The 20,619-nt window shown below is 41.3% G+C and overlaps 1 protein-coding gene across 3 annotated transcripts in view; it reads left to right on the top strand.

Annotated features, from left to right (window-relative positions):
- Positions 1-20,619, top strand: part of nbas (NBAS subunit of NRZ tethering complex) — a 296,070-nt gene that overhangs the window by 183,332 nt on the left and 92,119 nt on the right. For all 3 annotated transcript variants that reach the window (XM_036582328.1, XM_036582327.1, XM_036582326.1), the window contains 3 exons: positions 3,643-3,977; positions 7,904-8,122; positions 15,774-15,976. In XM_036582328.1, coding sequence (XP_036438221.1) covers positions 3,643-3,977; positions 7,904-8,122; positions 15,774-15,976 — 757 coding nt within the window. The remainder of the gene's footprint in view (positions 1-3,642; positions 3,978-7,903; positions 8,123-15,773; positions 15,977-20,619) is intronic.

Raw genomic sequence — 20,619 nt, 5'->3', positions numbered from 1 at the left:
CCTTAGCAGGGAATGTTATCACTTTATTCAGTTATTCCCTGTCTCTTATTGTAAATCACAGCAACCCCTTCTGTTCCCAGGTCTTTTTTATGTAGCTGAATCAGGCATTTCTGAACTCAACGGCTAGAAAACAACTTTGATAAACCGTCCAAAGGTAGAACATTAGCTAATACCTGCCATTTAACTGTTGATCCACATTACATTCCTGTCTGGAATAAATGGGTTTCTGCTGCGGAAGCTCATTTAACATCCGTTGCTCAAAGTCATGGCAGGGCAGCGAAAGGCGCAGCATTTTTAATAGCAGGTTTCCTTCATGTGGAGAAAAACAAATTAGCCGCTGCTTTCTGTGTTGCATGACTTACACTGGCAGCAGAGAAGGATGTTTTGTACTTCATACAGGATATACAGCTACCACATATATTTCCACATATCAGCACCAGAGCTTTTACATCAGTGACAATTTAAAGGTGATAAAAAAGGTCATGCGCTCGACTGCTGGATGTGGAGAGCAAACTAATCAAGGCAAGGATGAATATATTTAATGAGACTATTGAGGTTTGGTTTCATGTTTAATAGATTCCCTCGCTTCACTGTTTCCAGAAAACTTATAATGATAGTGATTATAGTGATTAAAAAGCTGCTAATTGCTGACGTTTCCAACACAGAAAAAACACCCCACTCTTTTTATGGAAGGTGGCATTTCAAACGGGTGGTGTTGAAATTTAGTGTCATGATATTTTCCAAATATATCAAACTTTTGAATAATTTAATGATGGTTAAGATGTAAACAAAGTCATTCAAAGTGGTTTGATGTGGAATACTGTGTTCTAGTAGTTAGAGTTGTTCACAGTGGTGGTGATAGGAACCAGACATCTGAAGAGTTTAAAGCTCCCTCTCAGAAAGTTATTACATGAAATGTTTCTGAATATGCTGTCTGATGTCAGAGACATTGTTTTACGATAGTGTATGGATAGGAGTTTGGCTTAAAATTAATCTTTTAAAAGCCATTCATGGTGGAGAGGTACATACAGGGGGTTGTAAGGCAAAATAGTCTTCCCAACTTATTTTTTTAGATTTAGCCCCGTTATATCATCATCAACATCACATAAAAAAGCTCAGACGTGTGGGTTCACTGGTTATTTTGGATTCACTGTTTGTGGTGTAAACATTGCAACCCCTGCTTCCTATCACCACTACTGTAATAAATCAGTCGGTAGATTTCTCTACTTTATTAGACTTTTTTTTCTGTTTTCTTACAATTACACCAAATTAACCTTCAACAGTATCGTAAATGTCGACCAAACAGATTGGAAACTTACTGTTGATTTTGTGCGTTTGTATTTTTCTACTGTTGACTCTGGAATAAAAAAGTGTATGTGTAAGTGCAAGTTGATAGGAAGAACCCTATAAATTATGATTTTGTATAGATTTATTTTATTACTATATCAATTAATGCCTTGGGTTTAAAAATATCACCCAACACCTGCTTGGCTAATAAATATGTATTAATCAGGTCTGCTGGTGATGGAAATATAAGCGATGGCTGGGGGTGTCCAGAGACATCTGGATCCAAACCTCTGTTCTTTAGACTAGTTTACAAGATATCAACATATTTTTTTCACTGCTGTATTTATATAATTAGCATTTATTCTAATGACATATGGACTTCCTGATTCACGCTGTGCTGGATTGAAAAGATGGCCAGTGATAGTCCGGATTTCCTCTCCTGTAACGCATCATCCTGTTATGTGTTTCCTAAAGTGTGCAAATTCATGGATGTGATCTAAAAAATGTGTTGGACCTGTTAGCCGTGGTCTTTCCATGTGCCTTATGCTAATAGCTCAACTGACAAAGTAGTTACAGAAAGAATATACAACTTTAGGCTGCAGCTTTAGAAACTTTTCTTTCATGAGGTTTGTGTGATTCCCGAGGAGTGAGAAAGCAGGAGTGTCAGGCTGTTTATTTGCCCTCTCTGGTTTTGATGTCAAACATTTTAACAGTCTCACTTAGAGCAGACACTATCTATCTCACACGTACACAGCTCTCTCCCGCACTCTCAGCAGTTCCAAATACACCTTTATGCCCTAGATACATTCTCACATGCAACACACACTCATATAGATGTCATGGCTTGTCTGTGTCTGTCTGTTTGTTGTTGTGCGGTTCCCTGCTGTGATGGAGACTTATTCTCTAAAGCTAATGTTTAAATATTTAAAACCCAGATGAGTGTGAACACATCAGTCTGCTGTGATGCCAAGACTACACACGCCAGTCAGCTCTGAAGTGTTGTTATTGTCTAAATTTATGAGTTGTACAGTTCTGTGCAAAAGCCAGAGAAGGCCCTTCATTTATTTAATTTCTAGTCCAAACAGCCGTTAAGGGTTGTTCACTGCAGAAAAGATGTATTTATTAGGAAATTATAAAGAAGCCTCAAAAACTAAGGTCCAATCCCATTTCTTATTTTTACCCCTACCCCTTGTTTTTGAGTGTCACCTTGCCCATTGCATCTGGGTTACGAGTAGTGGTTGAAATCTTCCCCTTCGAAGTGGGACAACCCTCAAATAAAAAGAGCATTACCTCATTGACAGGCTACTAGCGATGCTCTGTAGGCGACCCTGCCAGTCTGCAGTGATAGCAGAGGAAGGTAAAGTTCAGCTCCTCACTGCTGGGCTTTAGTTACATTTAGGGCATCACATGCTTTCAAAGGGGGGGGGGGCAATTATTTATTATCACCCACCCCTAATTCTTTGGTGAAATGAAGCAGAATTCAGCTATTCGCCAGCTTCTTGTTCGAATTTTCCAGTTCCACCTCAAATGGAGTAGCTGTTATATTCTCGTGCTTCAGGCGTCAGTACTGCTGTACTATTTAAGGTGGAACGGACATTTAGCTAGCTAGCTACTGAGATATTAGCATATTATTAGTGATGTTTTTGCTAGTAATTTTTTAATGGAGAAAATGTGCAGCCATCTTGCTGTTTGTTTTTTTTTTGTTGTTTTGTTTTGTTTTGTTTTTCCTCATAGCACACTGTTTGGAGCGTGCCTCTGAAAAACCTCTATTCGGAGGGCCATGTAGCCCTGACACTTCACCCTACCGTTCCATCTCAACAAAAATCGGGACACCCTACCCCTAGACATGAATGTGCAAAACAGGGGGCTCAGGGCTAAGTGGTAGGGGCAAGGGGGCAAATGGAATTGGGCCTAAATATAATATCAACATTTCCAGTATTTAGTGACTTGCTTTCAATTTTTCAGAGAAATCTGTAGGGATATTTTTCCACACTTCCAAAGGTCAGTCTCTCACAATCTAAGTAACCCCAAACATGTTAAGTGATGTTGAGGACTGGACCCTGAGAACATCGGCAGCTTCTGTGTTTGATAAGTACACCTCTCAAAGATGAAAGCTTTCAGTACTGTTTATCTGATGGTGACAGTTTGGTGGTCTAGCAGGTCTCATATCTCCTTTAGCCATTTTAGATGCACATGACAAAGAAATCTACAAGGAAACTAAGGTGTGTCAGTGTTGAGAATGGTCCACAACCCAATTTATATCTGATCGGTGATTGTCCAATGTGATCAGAAACTGACCAGTGGTGGATAGTTGTTAAATTTGATATATGTCACTTTATACCTTTGTCTCCATAGGGCTGAACTATAAGAAGCTTACAGAAGAGGACTCAGACCCTCTGAAGGAGCTGGAGCCGGTGCTCACCAGCCAGAACGTCCTTTCCATCTCCAAACTGGCTGCTCGGATTCCTCTGAAAGGCGGTCAGGCCCTTACCCCGAGTGCTGTCCACTTCACTTGGCTACACAAGCTTTTCTGGGAGGGGGATGCCCACATCTTCAAGAGATCCCCCCAAACAGACCAGGAATTCCTCCATGCTTATGACACCTGTGCCAAATACTTTGACAGGCTGCTGCCTTTAGATGCTGTAAACTTCCTGGATGCTATTACTTTCTCCCCTGAAGCTGCCAGCCATGTGAGTAACACTGTGAAAGGCAATGGCAGGATCTGAATATTATTCCATTTTGCATATTGCATTTGTGATAAACTTCACATAGTGAATAACTGCTGTGTATGTGCATTACACAGCTGTTTTTACCAATTAGTTTCTCCCTTTCTTATCTATACAGAATTTTTATGTACATTTTCCATTCATTTGTTCAAAGGATGCACTGAAATGTGGTAGAAAAGTGGTAGAAAGTGCCACGTTCGGTTGTCATCAGAAAGAGAAAGTGCTTAGGCTTATGTTTAAATAGTGTTTAAAAATAAAAATAAATATTTTAAAATATTTTAAAATAAGAATGTTTAAATAGGCCTGCAGTGAAGTATCAAAATCTACAATGAAATCATTTAAAAGACTTCTACATGGTGTTTAGCTTAAATACGTTTTTAACGTTAACTGGTTTAATTAAATTCTTTGATGGAGATTACATGTATAATACTGATTATCTCTTGGTAATAAGCGTTTGTGCCTTTTCTTTTTGCAAGCTGCTGCTAACATTTTAGTTCGCTATATCCTGCTGAGGTTTATGGCTGTTTCTTCTCTAAATGACGAACACTAAAGTGACTTGCATACTAATAGCCCCCTGGAGAAACTTCAGACTGCTAGGTGGGAGTTCTAAAGGCACATCCGCAAGGTGCTCCCCATTGTCGCTCTGGAATTCAGCTTTATATGCCTTTGGGAAACTCTGAAGTGTTTTATGTTTATCATTTTGCAGTGTTGTTTGAAATGAATTGGTCCTCTAGTCATCTAATTGTCTGTCAGTTCATTCATAACAAGAAATCAAAGTCACTCTGGGTAGCGTCACGTCTCATTGTAGAGATAAACGTAATGGACAGTTTAGTCTGTGGTCAGCTGAGATTCAGTCGTGTCACTGCTGATTGGGTGGTCCTTGGACGCAAGCTTTTCTGCATACCGAACTATTAGGATGTTGATGTTTCCACATTGAGGATTACATGAGCGAAAACCTGCAAGTAGTTTCAGACCTTTATGTTATGCTAGTTACAGGCTTGAGAAGCAGACATTGTCGAATGTGTTTTCATGCACACTAATAATATGGTCATCATGAACTGATTTCAGCAGTGGTCCTGTAAACTGAATACTTTGACTAGCAGTGCTGTCTGTTAGCTAACTTCATAGAGGTAGCAGTTAGTGCTCTCCTCCAAGTGCATTTAAGTATTAGGTATTAAATATCACCCATTTAGCACCCATTTAATATCACCTTCTCAGGTCTCTAAAGAAAGAATGTGTTGGCCTTCAGCGTTCCAGCTTGATAGCATGGGGTGACGGTGGGCGATCTAGCTAGCAGTTTGAGGTGAAAACTGGATTAAAAAACAAAACTTTAGAAAGAAATCCAGTTACTGACTGACTCATGTAGATGTAGAATCTTCTCAAATTCAGATTGCTTTAAAGGGGAATCTCACAGATGTTTCAACAGCAGCAGAGTTATTCAGAGTGGTTTGATGTGACTCTCCTTTCTACAGAAACCCAACAAGTCAGAATCGTTCACAATGGTGGAGGTAGGAACGAGACATCGTCTCTAAAAGCTACATCACAGAGAGCTAAAACTATATATATTTTTGGGTTTTGGCATAAAACCTATATTTTTTAAACCATCCGTTAGAGGAGAGGTACAAAGAGGGTGTTGTAAGGCAAAATAGAATCAGAAGAAAACAGATTTTTATTTTTTTTTACAAATTTACCATTATCAGTCACGGCACTATCATTGTGGATAGTAAATAAAATGGCTACATTTGTGTTGTAGACATTGCGACCCCTGGTTTCTGTGACCACCTTTGTAAAGAAAGCTCGGTAAGTTTCTCTACCTCTATGTGAACCATTTCACATCAAACCACTCTGAATGACTTTGTTTACATCTCATCGATTGCGTGATGCAAAACCTATGGAATTCCTCTTTAAGTGCATGTAAACTTGTCAGATGAATTATTGACAAAATCAAATTTTTTGCAGTCATCTGAATATTTTTCCACATTCAAATGCACTTCTTGAGCTCCGTTTCTGCTCTCTCTCTCTCTCTCTCGTCCCTCCTTTTTAACCTGCGCTGATTGATCCATCCCAGCGGGAACCTATTAAACTCTATATCCCTGCGTGCATCTCCGAGCCATCTTTTACTTCAAAGATGTGCTCTTTCTTACACACAAACAGCATCTTACACACACACACACAGTCACACACAAGCCCACACATTTGTCTTTATTCACAGCACTCCCACAAAGCAGCTATAGCAGGGCATGGCAGATGTCAGTGGTTTATGCGCTGTGTGATGCTTTCCTGAGCAGGATCACCCCTGCGCAGCTGTTTGTGTTTGTGTTGTGCACTAATAGAAAGCTCTGGCTCTGGGAACATAGTGAGATACAGTGTGCAGGATGATGAAAGTCCATGAAAGCATTTCTGTCAGTGCACACACAGCATGTCGATATATTCTATATGCATATGTGCTTACATTCAGTACTGACTGTTTTGCATAAACCACCAAGCAAAGATGTTTGGCTAAAGCAGTAATCCGTAGACCAAATAAAATGTCCATATTAGTCACTAGAACTCTTCAGTATTAACAGGGAGATTGTCCCCCCCTTTGAGTTTGCAGTACCAGACTCTACTCTTCTGAAAAGGCTAGATGTTGAAACATTTCTGTGAAGATTTGATTGCATTCAGAGCATTTGTGAGGTGGATAATGAGTTCTAAATCACAAACACAACTCCAGCTCATCCCAAAGGTTGGAATAGGACTCTGTTTTTGCAGAAAATGGTGTTCCACTGCTCCCCAGGTCAATGCTGGGGGAGCTTTATACCACTCTAGCCGATACTTGGTATTGGGCAAGGTTACCTTAGACTCATGTCTTTTTGTGGAGATTGCACAATCTATATGCACACAATTAAACACCTCTTTCAGCATTGGGTGCACTTTAAAGGAATACTCCAGCCAGACCCAGAAACCACTTGTGATTTATTTATTTTCACTAGCTGGCAAATGGAGAAGCAAGCTACTAGCTAACATTGCTCCTCACAAACTAGAAAGCACATTTCCCTGCAAATCCACCCCAAAGCAGTCTATACCTTCCAGATATGTCATCAGGAGATGGGTGGTTTTCTTATGCTGCAGTCACATATATGTGTTGGAAAAATACGCAGTTCCATGCCTTATAAAGCCACACAAACGTAGGCATAGTGACAGGATTATCAATGGGAAAAAATGCCTGTCCGAGGAAAGGTTTAGCAGTGTTGAATATTTAAGGTGGAGAAAGGCAGGAGGACGCTCTGTACTCTTTCATTTGTGTTGTATAATACTGGCTTCATCTGGAAATCAACAAGACATTGCTCCCGAACAGCTCCCGGTGTTTTGATGAATCAAGGTACACAAGTCATATTTATTCATAGCACACATTTAAAACAATGGATCTGACCGAAGTGACCATGGAATAGATAAAGCAGCAGAGTATAATTTCTGCATAATTCAGTGATTGAGATGTAAGTTGTTCAGAGCAGATTGATGTGAAGCGGTGCAGTGTAGAGAAACTTGCCAACTCTGATTTCTTTACAGTGGACTTCAAAATCTACTCTGAATTTTAATTGAAATAACTATGACTTGACTTGAATCAGCGTATTTATGTAATTTAACAAACGTTTTTTATTTTGGTCAAAGTAACGCAGGCTAATATTTATGTAACATTATTAATTTGCCTGTAAATTTTTTATATATTGCAAGGTGTATTGTAATCATAATACAGTAATAGCAGCAATAATGTCACAATAACAGTATTTTGTGCATATCATGCAGTTGTAGTCCATAGTAGTTCAATGTCTAATACATTGCTTTTCTCTTTGTGTTTTCGTGTGTGTGTATGTGTGTATGTGTGTGTGTGTGTGTGTGTGTGTGTGTAGTTGTCTGTTGAGACCAGGACAGAGATCACTAGACGAGCTCTGAAGGCTCTTAAGGGCGTCAGCGAGAAGAGCAAGAAAAGGGGTCGGGATGATGGAACACTGCAAAGTGAAAGCTCTGCCTCCAACTTTAGCCACGCCATCACTCACCTGCAACAGTCCCTCGATCATCTAGAGACGCTGGACCACGCCTTCCCCCTGTCACTCAGAAACAGCCAGGAGGTATGTCTCTCTCACTTTAAGAGGTTTGCTACCTGACCCCAACCCAACAGGACCAAACAAAATATCAGGTTTCAGGCCAGGTTCAGGATGGGCTTCAGCCAGTTGCCAATAGTATTGTCAATTGCTGATATTTTTTTTATATATCAATCAAGTCAGACTATTTAAATATGCGAAAACACACTCCCTGTGGCTTTAAGAGGCACAAAATGCAACCTGTTTTTATTAAAAAGTTTTCTTTTAACCTTACTCCATGTTATAAATCAGCCCTGATATGTTGTCTGGCTTTAGAACATTCTGTAGCAGCTTGAAATACATATTTTTTTCCACCTGTTGTTGTGCTTGTTGAACGGCAGCAACAGCAACAGATGAAGTATAGCAGCCTTCCGTGCATAGAATGGCTTCCCTCACAAAACATGAGTAGATGCTTAAAAGATTTTTGTGTTGTGACAACATGATTTATAAAAAACATAAAAGACGTTAACAGTGGCTTTCAGGCTACGTCACATGTTTAAGTTTTAGATGTTTTGTTATTCTAAAAACAAGCATTTATGGCCTGTAAACATGTGAATTATTAAACCCATAGCCAAAAGCTACCAAACCACACCAAAACCTACCAATCCACACCAAGAGTGGCCTCACTTTATTTGGATAGCCCACTGTAGTCCCCTATAGATGATCTACAGATGCTCTGTTGAAACTCAACAGTGGTGGGGTGAGGATTTGGACCATGGTTAGGGCTAGGACCAGGGGGAGGGTTGGGTTTAGGTTTTGGGTTGAGGTTAAGGTTAGGGTTAGGATCAGAGCCAGGTTTAGAGTTAAAGAAAATTATGGTCAATTTAGTAGATATTTAGTGAGTATAACTTGAAAGTAAATGAAGTATCTACAAAGCATCTAAAGTGGACTGTCCAAATAAAATATTACCCCAAAAGCTACCAAACCACACCAACAACTACCAAACAATACCAAAACCCACCAAACTATACCACAACCTACCAAACCGTACAAACAACTACCAAGCAATACCACAAACTACCAAACCACACCAAAACCAACCAAATTATATCACAACCTACCAAACCATACCAAAACCCATCAAACTATGCCACAACCTACCAAACCAAACCGAACCAAAACCTACCAAACTGTACCACAACCTACCAAACCGTACCAACAACTACCAGACCATACCAAAAGCAACCAAACTATACCACAACCTATCAAACCGTACCAACAACTACCAGACCATACCAAAACCCACCAAACTATACCACAACCTACGAAACCATACCAAAACCGGCCAAACTATACCACAATCTACCAAACCATGCCAACAACTAACAAACCTTACCAAAAGCCACCAAACCATACCAAGACCTACCAAACCATGCCAGAACCTACCAAACCATGCCAACAACTACCAAACTGTACCAAAACCCACCAAACTATACCACAACTTACCAAACCATACCAACACATACCAAACCATACCAAAACCCGCCAAGCTATACCACAATCTACCAAACCACACCAACAGCTAACGAACCTTACCAAAACCTACCAAACCATACCAAGACCTACCAAACCACGTCAAAACCTACCAAACCATACCAAAACCCACCAAACTATACTATCAAACCATACCAACACGTACCAAACCATATTAAGAACTATCAAACCATACTATCAAACCACACCAACAAACATACCAAAAAAAATCAGACCATGCCTATAACTACCAAACTATACCCAAATACACCATACCAACAGCTACCAAACCAACAACTACCAAATCGTACTGAGAATGACACAGCTGGACGAAGTTAAATGGTAAAGTGGAGAAAGCTGTCATGGTTATAGATTAAGAGAATTTTTCAGCAGATCTGTCAACATGGAGCAGTCTGCAGTCACACAGACAGTGTGGTGGTGTGGGAAAACAGCTCTGTTTTTTTTTTTTTTTTTTGTGGTTTTTATGCCTTCTTTAGGTTCCCTCCAGTCACTCCTGCATCCCTCAAAAGGCGTATGGTTGACAGCCCCACATAGCCTCGGCATCCAACCTCCACTGGATAGATGGTAGTCTTCCAGCCAGCCTCCCGGCACTCAGCAGCCAGTTCTGAGTACTTGGCTTTCTTACGTTCATAGGCAGACTCCATCCCCTCCTCCGTTGGTATTGTGAGCTCAGTGAGGAGCATGGATCTTGCCTTGATGGACCATACCACTATGTCAGTGCGGAGAGATGCAGCAGTGATCTCGACCGGGAAACAGAGCTGCCTATCAAGGTCGACTTTCATGTTACACTCCTGATCGGGGGAAAACGGCCTAGTTGTTTCTCTTGGCCTGATGTTTTTCCTCCCCCCACCTTCCGTAATGAAGTTGAGGTGGTTGTGGTTCCTTGCTGGTGGTAGCCCTTTGCTGCCCTGTCGACACCCCTCTAGCACCTCGGCTAGCTTTCTCAGGACCTGGTCGTGGCGCCATCTGTAGCGTCCCTGGGAGAGCGCGATCTTACAGCCTGCCAAGATGTGCTGGAGGCTTGCATTAGGGGTATTGCAGAGTGTGCAGCATTCCTCCCTCCCGAACCACTGGTGAAGGTTCCGAGCACAGGGGAGCGTGTCATAGGTTGAGCGGATGAGGAAGCTGAGCCTTGCCTGCGGGATCTTCCACAGATCTGACCAGATCATGTTTCGGGTGGCAACTCCCTCCCAGGTTGTCCAGCTTCCCGGTCGGCCATGCGACACGGCCTTGATCTTGTAGAGCTCTTCCTCCATTCTAGTCACCTCTGCCACCACCATCTCCTTCCTCTCTTTGCGGTTGGCCTTGGACCAGAACTGTGGCGCTTCTCCCCACCCTAGCTCTGCTCTTCCTGCCTGGACTCTGCCAACAATTTCTTGATGTTGCAGGCGACTGATGGCTTGGTCGACCTCGGTTTGGGCATTCCACCTCCGGCCTGTTGGAACCTTGGCTTTCGCGTTGCTTACAGTCTGGTCAGTGGACTTTCTCAACTCGAGAATGAGCCTGGTCTTTTCCTGCTTGTAGCCCAAACTGATGGATTGGAGCGGCAGCTGGAGGGTGTTCCTTCCAAAGAGGCCTGTTTCAGAGAGGCACTGTGGCAGCCCCAACCACTTTCGGATGAATGAGTTGGCTTTTCCATCCATCTTACTTGCGGTGGATGAGGGTATCTCGCCCATTTTCAGTGGCCACATCACCCTCCTATAGAGTGTGAATTGGTAACACCAGACCTTGTATTTCCTTGGTAGTTGGCTTTGATCGATCTTTGCCAGGCCTTCTAAGAGCTGTTTCATCATGATTTTCCCCATCTGTTTGTCCGTAAGTTCTGCCGTGTACAGCCTCACCAGGCTTTTAATGGGTTGCTCAGATAGGAGTGGGATTTTCTCTCCCCCTACGACGAAGATGGTGCTGTCGTTTCTAACTCCTCTTCTGAGAGACAGGCTCCGTGATTTTGACCAACATGTAAACACAGCATAACAGTTGATCAGAGAAGGGTATTTACTGATGTTCAATACGGTCACTGTATTGCTCAGTGTAACGTTTTCTATTGATCAACTGAAGCACTTAGTAACAAAACAAAGCTCTGTAAAGCTGTGTTTTCACAAACACACTAATCACTAATCTCTCTCTGTAGTGCAGGCGAGGGGATTCAGGTAACGCTTGCTTTAAATTTATCAGTAGCAGTCGTGCTGGGTCGAGTTCAAACTTCCATATCATGTCCATGTAGATGTCTAACATGCACACAAACCCCCGGTCAAACTCATATTCACACGTTCTCACTCAAAATGCATGTTCCTCACACTAGACAAGTCATTCTCAGTGTAAAAGCTCTCTCACTCAGAAACACAAAATGACAAGATGTCATGAACATTCATGAGACGCCAGGAAGGCTCTGTCTTCCTCACACACAGTGAATGTTCAACCAGCAGCAAAATCTCTCCTGCTCTCTCTCCTTTTCCTGGGTCTCTGTCTGTCCTCAGCGAGTATGGGAGGGATTGATAGGCAGGTGTGGAGCTGCAGTTAGGACTGTTGGGGTAGAGGAGCAGGTGGACTGAGGCTTAAGCGTACACACCCAGGCCTAACTTTTGTTGAAATTCTCTGGCTCTCGTTGGCTTCTAGGGCAGAACTGCTGCATTTTATTACCGTGGCGCCCTCAAAGTGTCACTCCAGCAGCCTCGCAACACACTCACACCTGCCTGTTACCTGAGGAAGGTGTGTTTGTGTTTGTGAGAAAGAGAGAGAGTCCGAACTTTTTCTCACCTTTTCATAGGATTAATATTTCAATGTAGCTCTTTATTTATTTATTTATTTATTCAAAATTGGTATGATAAAATGTACACACTCAACATTAAGGATGCATCCAGACTTTGCAGGTTTGATACAATCAAAACGAACCCTAGTTCGATTGCTCTGCAATTTGTTAGAGCAAGTGTGAACGCTGCCATCCGAAGTCTGGTGCGCACCGGATAAGCAGACTGAGACCCCCTTTGCAGGTCGGTCTCGGTTCGATTCAGAACAAACTCTGGCATAGTTTCCTTGAAGTATGAGTGCAATACAGACCAAAGATATATAAACTGACCATATACAGAATCAACCGTCGTTTCCTTTTTGTAGAACTTCATTGGTACATGGAAAACACGAGTTTCTGATGCTGATTTGGCAAGCGCACGTTTGATCATCTCTTCATAAGTCCTGAATTGATTATTATAGAATGAATTTGGTTTTAAAATGAGGCTCAAGTCATTATAAAATACTTGATAAAAATTTGACTTCAGACTTGTAATTGCATTATGTATTAAAGCGCCAAGGTTTCTGCATTTTATAAAAGCAGTAAGCCACTCGAGGCTGTAACAAGGATTTCACCCTGCTGTGCTTTGCGCAAAATCACAGTAACACTGGGAGTCTTGTTGCTTATTGCTCTAATATCATAAGACAGATAAAACAACACATTCATAAAACCAAAAAGCCCAGATAGAACAGAGAACAGCATGATTCAGAAGGTTCGATGGATATTATCTGTTATTGTACGTTATAAAATCTGCCCAATCATTTGTGATCTTTTACTAGTGTTACTTTTGTTTACATCTTTTGGTTCAAGGTTAAATATGCCACTGTGAATGCTAAGCCAACCAGAACTAAATTGCAACAATATATTATTTTCTGCTTTTTTTCTGGACTAAGGGAACCAAACTACAATAATAAACGCACCATAAAAGAAGAGGCTGGAGGGACTGACTAAACAATTAAAATAAATAAAAAGAGCTGAATTGAAATGTCTGAATTGACAGTAATTGTAGGTCAAGGCCATAGACAATGAAAAGAAGCTAACAGCTTGGTGACTTTTGAATGTTCCTAATTAGTGGCTATTTGTGTTCGTTTATTGTAGGGCTGCAACAGTTAGTCAAGAAAGTGAATAACTATGATTATGAAAAGATTTTGATGGGGATTTTTTTTTTTTTATTGTAAAAAACTCAACTAAAAACTTAATTACAAAACATAAACACACCCATCTGACCAGCAAATCAACAAGCTGTGCTGGATGCCATCCCTCAATTCCCCACCTCTGCCTTAAAAATGCTTTATATAATTCTCTGTCATTTTTATGATGCTCATAGTCATTCTGCTGAATTGTGATATGCTACATAAAGCTGATATTACTTCCGTTGTTTCATTGCATCAAAAAATAATAAAATGCTTGTTGCTGATTTGGAACTTTGAATGATTGTGGCAGCATAAGTAGAGGTAGACTCAGGGAGCCAGCTCTTGTAACGAGAACATCTGGAGACAGCCATAAGAAAGTTTGGGCTAAATATGAGTGGGCAAATTTCTAAACCAGCTGCAGTGTTGAGGTGGAGCTTAAAGTAGGAAGCGATGGCTCGCTCGTCAACATTATCTGATGGACAACAAGCCTGTCCTTAGCCTGTGGATGTAATGTATCATAGCTGAAAAGTCCCCCCAAAAAACTTCAATTAAGCATGTAGATGTGTGTCGTGTGTCTAGAGAAGACATGACATTTGATAAAAATGAAGATCACCTCTTGCAAGGAAGGTCAGTTTTGCTACAAGTTGCTAGGTAGCTTGTTTTGCTTGCCTTATCACATGGATATTAAAAGAACACAGACTAAAGGAATTTGTGGTCTGTTTTCAACCTGGGTGTACAATTGTTTGTGGTGGGTTTCACCATAGTCTAGCACCAAAAGATTAACAAGTTGCCCCAGACATGAATTCTCATTATGATATCAGGCCTGGCCTGTCAGACTAAGGGGGCTTTCACCTTCATTTTTTGGTGCGAGCTTATAACTTTTTTTTATTAGTTTGCTCCGTTTGGCGGGTCTAAGCACTCCACCCATACTTGGGTGCACACCAAACAAAAACAGCGGGTCTAAGTTCAATTCCAAACGAATCCTGGTTCAGTTCTCTGCTGGTTCTTGTTAGGGTCCACACCAAATTAGGGAATTTAATATCAGAGCGTGATTTTCTGCTTCTTCTAACAGCACGTAAGCGCTGTACAATCCGCATAATCTGCCTAGTTTAATGACTCGACATACCCTCGTATTATTTTTGCAGAACGAACTGCTGTAAATTACAACAGACAAGCAGTAAAATAATAGCAAAGCAAGGTCTGTAATTTTGGCCAGTGGATCGTGGGACATATTGCCTCATGCTTTTACTGATGAAATGTGTTGTAGTTAAGGCTACAGTAGAGAAATTAATGACTTTAAAGGGCTCATATCATGGAAAACTGAATTTTCCTTCTTTTGTTTTTAATTAGCTTTTTGACATGACATAAATATTTCAACAATTCCAAAACCCAGTCCATAAGCTGTAAATTAAGCTGCAGCTCATTTTTAATTTGTTGTTTTTGTGTTGTCGCAAAAACAAACATATTTACATATATGTGCTTATTCAGCATATATAAGTTTAGCCCCGCCCACTTATGTGCAAGGTACAAGGGGTGTTTCAGCACAGAATGCTTTTTGAACCAGGATCAATACAGGGCTGCCAGTCAGAGCAGAGATCATTTACATATATCTCTCTTAAAAGTACTGTAAGAAAAACAGCCTGTTTCATTGAGGGAGGGTGGAAAATGTTCATGTAAAAATGACTTATGGTGTACACATCTGCCCTGGTGCATAAACTTGTACAATGTAAAGGTGTGACAAGTAGCCTTCTGGGGAAAAAAAATAAAAACAAGACAAATATAGGATATGGGCCCTTTAATCGAATAAAATTCTTATCCATTCTGCAATGTAGTTTACTATTTAAGGTCATTTACACATCAGATTATGAATATAAATGCTCTGTATTTACTGCATGTTCAGTCACAGACACACTGAAACTGTAAATATTATCAGAATTTATAGTTTCTCCTTTCGTCATTGCAATATCTAACAACATAATCGCACATCACATCCTGTTTCGTTTTACATTTACATTTAAATTTATTGTTGGCGACATGAATCTTTTTAAAGCATCTTCAGGCTAGTGATTGTGCTGAGTCACCTGCCCACCAGCTCTCAGTGTGTATTAGCATGCGGAGGAGTGAAGGAGATGACTTTGTTTGACATTCAGCTGTCTGCTGAGTGTGTGAAGCCTATATGTAGCTCATTTCTCTCTCACTCTTTTATCCTGTCCTCCTCTGTCTTTAGAAGCGTCTGCAGGGGTACAGTAGAGTGTATGACCTCTCCAGGTCAGAGCGGGTGAAAGTGCGGCAGCTGGCCATCACCATGGCGCTGGACGGTCAGCCGCTGGAGCGAATTGAACAGCTGCTGACGACTGCCGTGGACCTGAGTGACCTACAGCCACGCAGCATAGTTCAGGAGGCAGTGGAGAGAATCATCTCAGCGCTCAGGTACAGTAAGACTGTCTCTCTTTCTGTCTCTCTCTCTCCCTCTCTCTCTCAATTCAATTCAATTCAATGTTGCTTTATTGGCATGACAAATATTAACACTTGTATTGCCAAAGCTTTTGTTGGGAGATTAAGAACAAAGTACAACATATACAAAAAGCAATAACAGATATAAAGCAATAACAGATATAACAGGTGTTATAATAATAATAATAATAATAATAATGACAATAATAATAATAATAATAATAATAAGCAGAATGTACGTGTTTATAGGTGTGTATCTCTGACATGGTGTGGTCACTCACTGTCCCTCAGAGTGTGGCAGGTGTGAATGTACTGTGCTGCCAGTGTGCAGAACTCTTTATATTCTCCTAGAACGTATGGCAGCTTCTCTGTGGGGGGATGATTTTCAAATACAGGACATGTTTTGGTGATTTTACTGAAGAATTCTGTTCTAATCTGAGTGAATTTGGTACATTCAGTCAGAAAGTGCAGCTCTGTCTCAGGCCTATTCTGCTGGCACTGCTGGCACAGTCTTTCCTCTTTTGGTAGCCAAGATTTCCTGTGTCTGCCCGTCTCTATGGCCAGACGGTGCTGACTGAGTCTGTACTTCGTCAAGGTGGACCTCAGTTTAGGGTCAGTCAGTGTGCTCAGGTAATCTGCTACACTGTACTGACGTTTTAGGGCCAAATAACACTGCATTTTACTCTGTGAGTTTGACTCGGTTTCTCAATCAGTTTGAGCTGTTTTGTAATTTGGTTCACTTTCTCTCTCTCTGTGTGTTTCTTACTCCCTCTCTATGTCTTTCTCTCTTTCTCCCTCTCTCTCTCTCTTTCTCTCTCTGTCTCACTCCCTCTCTCTCTCCCTCTCTCTCTGTCTGTCTCTCTGTTACCATTGCTCTTTCTTTCTCTCTTTGTCCCACTCTGTCCCTCTTGCTTTCTCCCTCTTTTCCCTCTCTCCCTATGTCTCTCTCTGTCTCCCCTGCATTTCTCTGTTTCTCTCTCTCTCTGTCTCTCTTCTCTCTTTCACTACCTCTATTTCACTCTCTTTTGCTCCCTCTGTCTCTACTTCCCCATGTCTTTCTATCCCCCAATGTCTCTCTCGCCTCATATCTCTCTCTCCCTCTCTGTCAGTCTCTCTGTTGCGCATGCTTCTTTCTTTCTCTCTTTACTCCACTCTGTCCATCTTGCTTTCTCCCTTTTCTCTCTCTCTTTTTTTTTCTCTCTCACTAGTTTCTTGCTCTCTCCTTCTCTCATTGTGTCTCTCTCTACCCTATATGTTTCTCTCTCTTCTCTCTCTGTCTCCATCTCTCGCCCTCTCTCTCCCTGTGTCTCTGTCTCCCTGTAAGTCTCTCTCTCTGTCTCTTTATTTCTCTGTACCTCTCTCCTTATATCTCTCCCTATGTCTCTCATCTCTCCTTATGTCTCTCTTTCTCTCTCTCGCTCACTCATGTCTCTCTCTCTGTCCTTGTCTTTCTCTCTCTTGCTTCTCTAATGTTTTTCTCTTCTCTCTCTCTCTCCTCTCTCTCTCTCTCTCTCTCTCACTCTGTCCCTCTATTAACCTGTGCCAGAGTGGATCTGTTTTTGCTTGATTGAGTTAAACACAGTGCTGACCCCAACCACAGCCCTTTGTGTGTCTCTCCCCTCCTCTTTCTTCCTCAGCTTTTGTCTTCCCCCTCTCCTCTCCTCTCCTCTCTTCCTGCGCTCTTCCACGGGTCACAGCCTCTCTCTCGGCCTGCCAGCTCTGTTTAGAGCTGTTAAAAAAACACACCCTCAACTCTGAATCACACTGCCATTATGGCTGTGCTGTGTATTTCACAGTTATATCACTGTTCCTTTGACATTCAGTAACTTTCAAATAGAGAACAACAGTCTGAGGCCTCTGTGTGTGGGTTTCAATCAGGCTGCCATTTTAAAGGAAGAGAGGAGGTGTTCCAAACGCAATCAGCTTATTTCTTTCTACTAACTAATCATGGAACTACAAGGGAGTAATTTGGTCCGTCATTTGTCACCAATTGGTGGTGCCTGCAACCAATCAGATTCCACTAAAATCAGATCCTGCAATCAGGCTGCAAACATCATTACAGCTTCAGTTCAGTGTGGTGGAAAAGAGCCACAGACACATTACAAACCAAACCACATTCCTAAAAAGTCGGGACAGTATATGAAATGCAAATAAAAACAGAAAGCAGTGATTTGTGGTCAACTTTTGACCTGTGTTTAAACGCAAGCTTTACAAAGACAATATATTTAATGTTTTACCACTTCTACGTTACGCATACATATTCTGAAATCGCAACACATTCCAAACCAGCTGGGACAGGATAAGTTTAAAGGGTGTTTTCATATACAGTTCTTTTTAAAAGAACCGAACTGAGTTCTGTTAAATTGAACCTGAAAGGGAACCAACTGCAAATGACCTCTCTGTTTGTGTTCACAATGTAAGTGAACTATGAAGAGGACTTAGTTTTCTTTCTGGTCCTTTGAGATCTCAGACCATTTCTTGTTCAGACCACAACTCCAGTAGAACTCAGACCCCTTTCACACCACTCACGGTGCACAGACAGACTTTATCCTGAGTGGTGGTCTGTTTTTACCTGCTGAAGTGCCGAAGACTGTGGCTGTGTAGGACAAGCCTTGAGGTCTTCACTACAAAGCAAAAGTAGACTGGGGCCATTTAGAGGGGTCTGAGTTCGTTTGACCTGTTCACATATGCAAAAGAAATCATGACTCTGCAGTAGGGGTGGGAATCTCTAGGCACCTCACTGTTCGATTCGATTCTGATTCAGAGGGCTGCAATGCGATTATAAAACGATTATCGATGCATCTCGATGCATCTTTTTGTTCTATACATGATTTCTATTTTCTTACTGTCTGAGGACTTGGTACTTTTAAAGCAAAGTGTTTGTAATGATCCATAATGCATTTATATCCAATATCTTTTATTAATAAAACAAATGGAAGTGATGTGGCAAGTCAACTAGAAGGCTCTCATTCACTGCTCTTGTTTGGAGACACTGCTGCCACTCATCTGCGATAAAATGCGCTGTTACGGTGAAATAAGATCCAGTGGTGATGGATGACCACGCAGCACATTATAGCCGTCCTGCCTGTTTTCTTTAGCAATTTTATAACTTCGGTTTTGGTCTCGTGGTAGAGACGGGGGGAGGGTCGCTGCGTCAGTAAAATATCTTTGAGACGGGGCGTGTGCAACATAGCCCGGAAGCCCTGTTTCGCAACGACTGAGAATTGGCGTGCAGACTGCAGGTCACCTAGCAACGAGGTTTCGCGAATGAAAAAGGAAAAGAGAAAGACAGACGCACATTTGGAGATGAACGGACTTATTCGCATTTATAAGCAACGTAGCTGGGTTCCTCATACGTTAAATCTGCAACGAGAGACTGTCAAACACAAAGTTGCGAAGATGAAGTCGCTTCTCTTTCTAATTTTCCCCGTTCCACCTTAAATGGTACCGCATTTACCTTTGGCGCCTCAGTCAGAATTTAAGGTGGAACGGGAAAGTTCAGCAAGAAGCTGGCTAATGAGAAGCGACTTCAGCCTCATAAAACAGCCGAAAGCTGAGAGACATTTTACAAGAAACTATTCAACTTTTGAGCAAAAGTTTTCTGGCGGAGATGGAAGAAAAGCAGCTATAGCTAAAGCTTAAAGCAGAGCAGAGTAAGTCCGGGTTTTCGTTTATATTGTTTAGCCTATACTAGGACATTAACACATACTGAGACATACTGGACATTAAATGTTGTGGCTCCCAAGGTGGTTTGATTTTTGTTGAAAGGTTAAAATGTCTCTTCTTATCATTTATGTTGTGACTCCTGACCTAACCTGGCTTTAATGCAGAGGGAGTCGGTCGGATTTCTCACTCATCCAGTAGTGTTTTTGTTATGTGCCGCCACAGACTGTCCAGGCGCTGCACTTACCCACTTCCAAGTTCCGCCCTTTGTGTTCCGTCAACATTACGTTATAAATTAAATATTTAGAAAATCGGTTTTTGACGTTGAATAAATCGACTCAGAATCGTGTACGTCCGCATCGCGATGCATCTAAGAATCGATTTTTTTCCGCACCCCTACTCAGCAGTCTGAGTCCACTTCAGACGCTAAAAAGATCCAAGTGTGAAAATGCCCGCAGACTTGGAACAGTGTGAAAGGTTCAAAAACACATGTTAAAGAACGTATATTACATAAAACAGGATTTTCCTCACTGTTTTGAAATAAACGTTTTTTGATGTAGTTTGTAGGAGTGTGCGATTATAGAGATCTGATCACCCCTACCTCCCTACAATCTTCCACTGCCATGATATCCAGTGACAATGAATCCAAAATATTATTTTAAATGGTAAGATATGAGATTTTACTTTCGGTTTAGGGCTTTCTTGTTACTTTTGCATTTTCTGTTCAGTAGATTGTTAAAATATCTTTTTAAATGGGCACCATGACCTTGTTATGAACCCATCTTTTGTGACCATAATTGCAGAAGAAAATGGTGGAACTCATTCAGAAGGAAAATTGCCCAGTGCTCCAGTCTGGCAGTTGCTTAATTTTAAACCCAATGAAAAGGGTCAACCACTCAACGCGAACAACATGACATAAAAAATGGAACAAACAGGTTTGTCAAGAAGATAGTAAC

Source organism: Colossoma macropomum, unplaced genomic scaffold (genome assembly GCF_904425465.1).
Source record: "Colossoma macropomum unplaced genomic scaffold, Colossoma_macropomum, whole genome shotgun sequence".
NCBI classification, from domain to species: domain Eukaryota; kingdom Metazoa; phylum Chordata; class Actinopteri; order Characiformes; family Serrasalmidae; genus Colossoma; species Colossoma macropomum.
The sequence above is the reverse complement of the archived record's forward strand: the minus strand, read 5'-3'. Positions and strand labels throughout refer to the sequence as shown.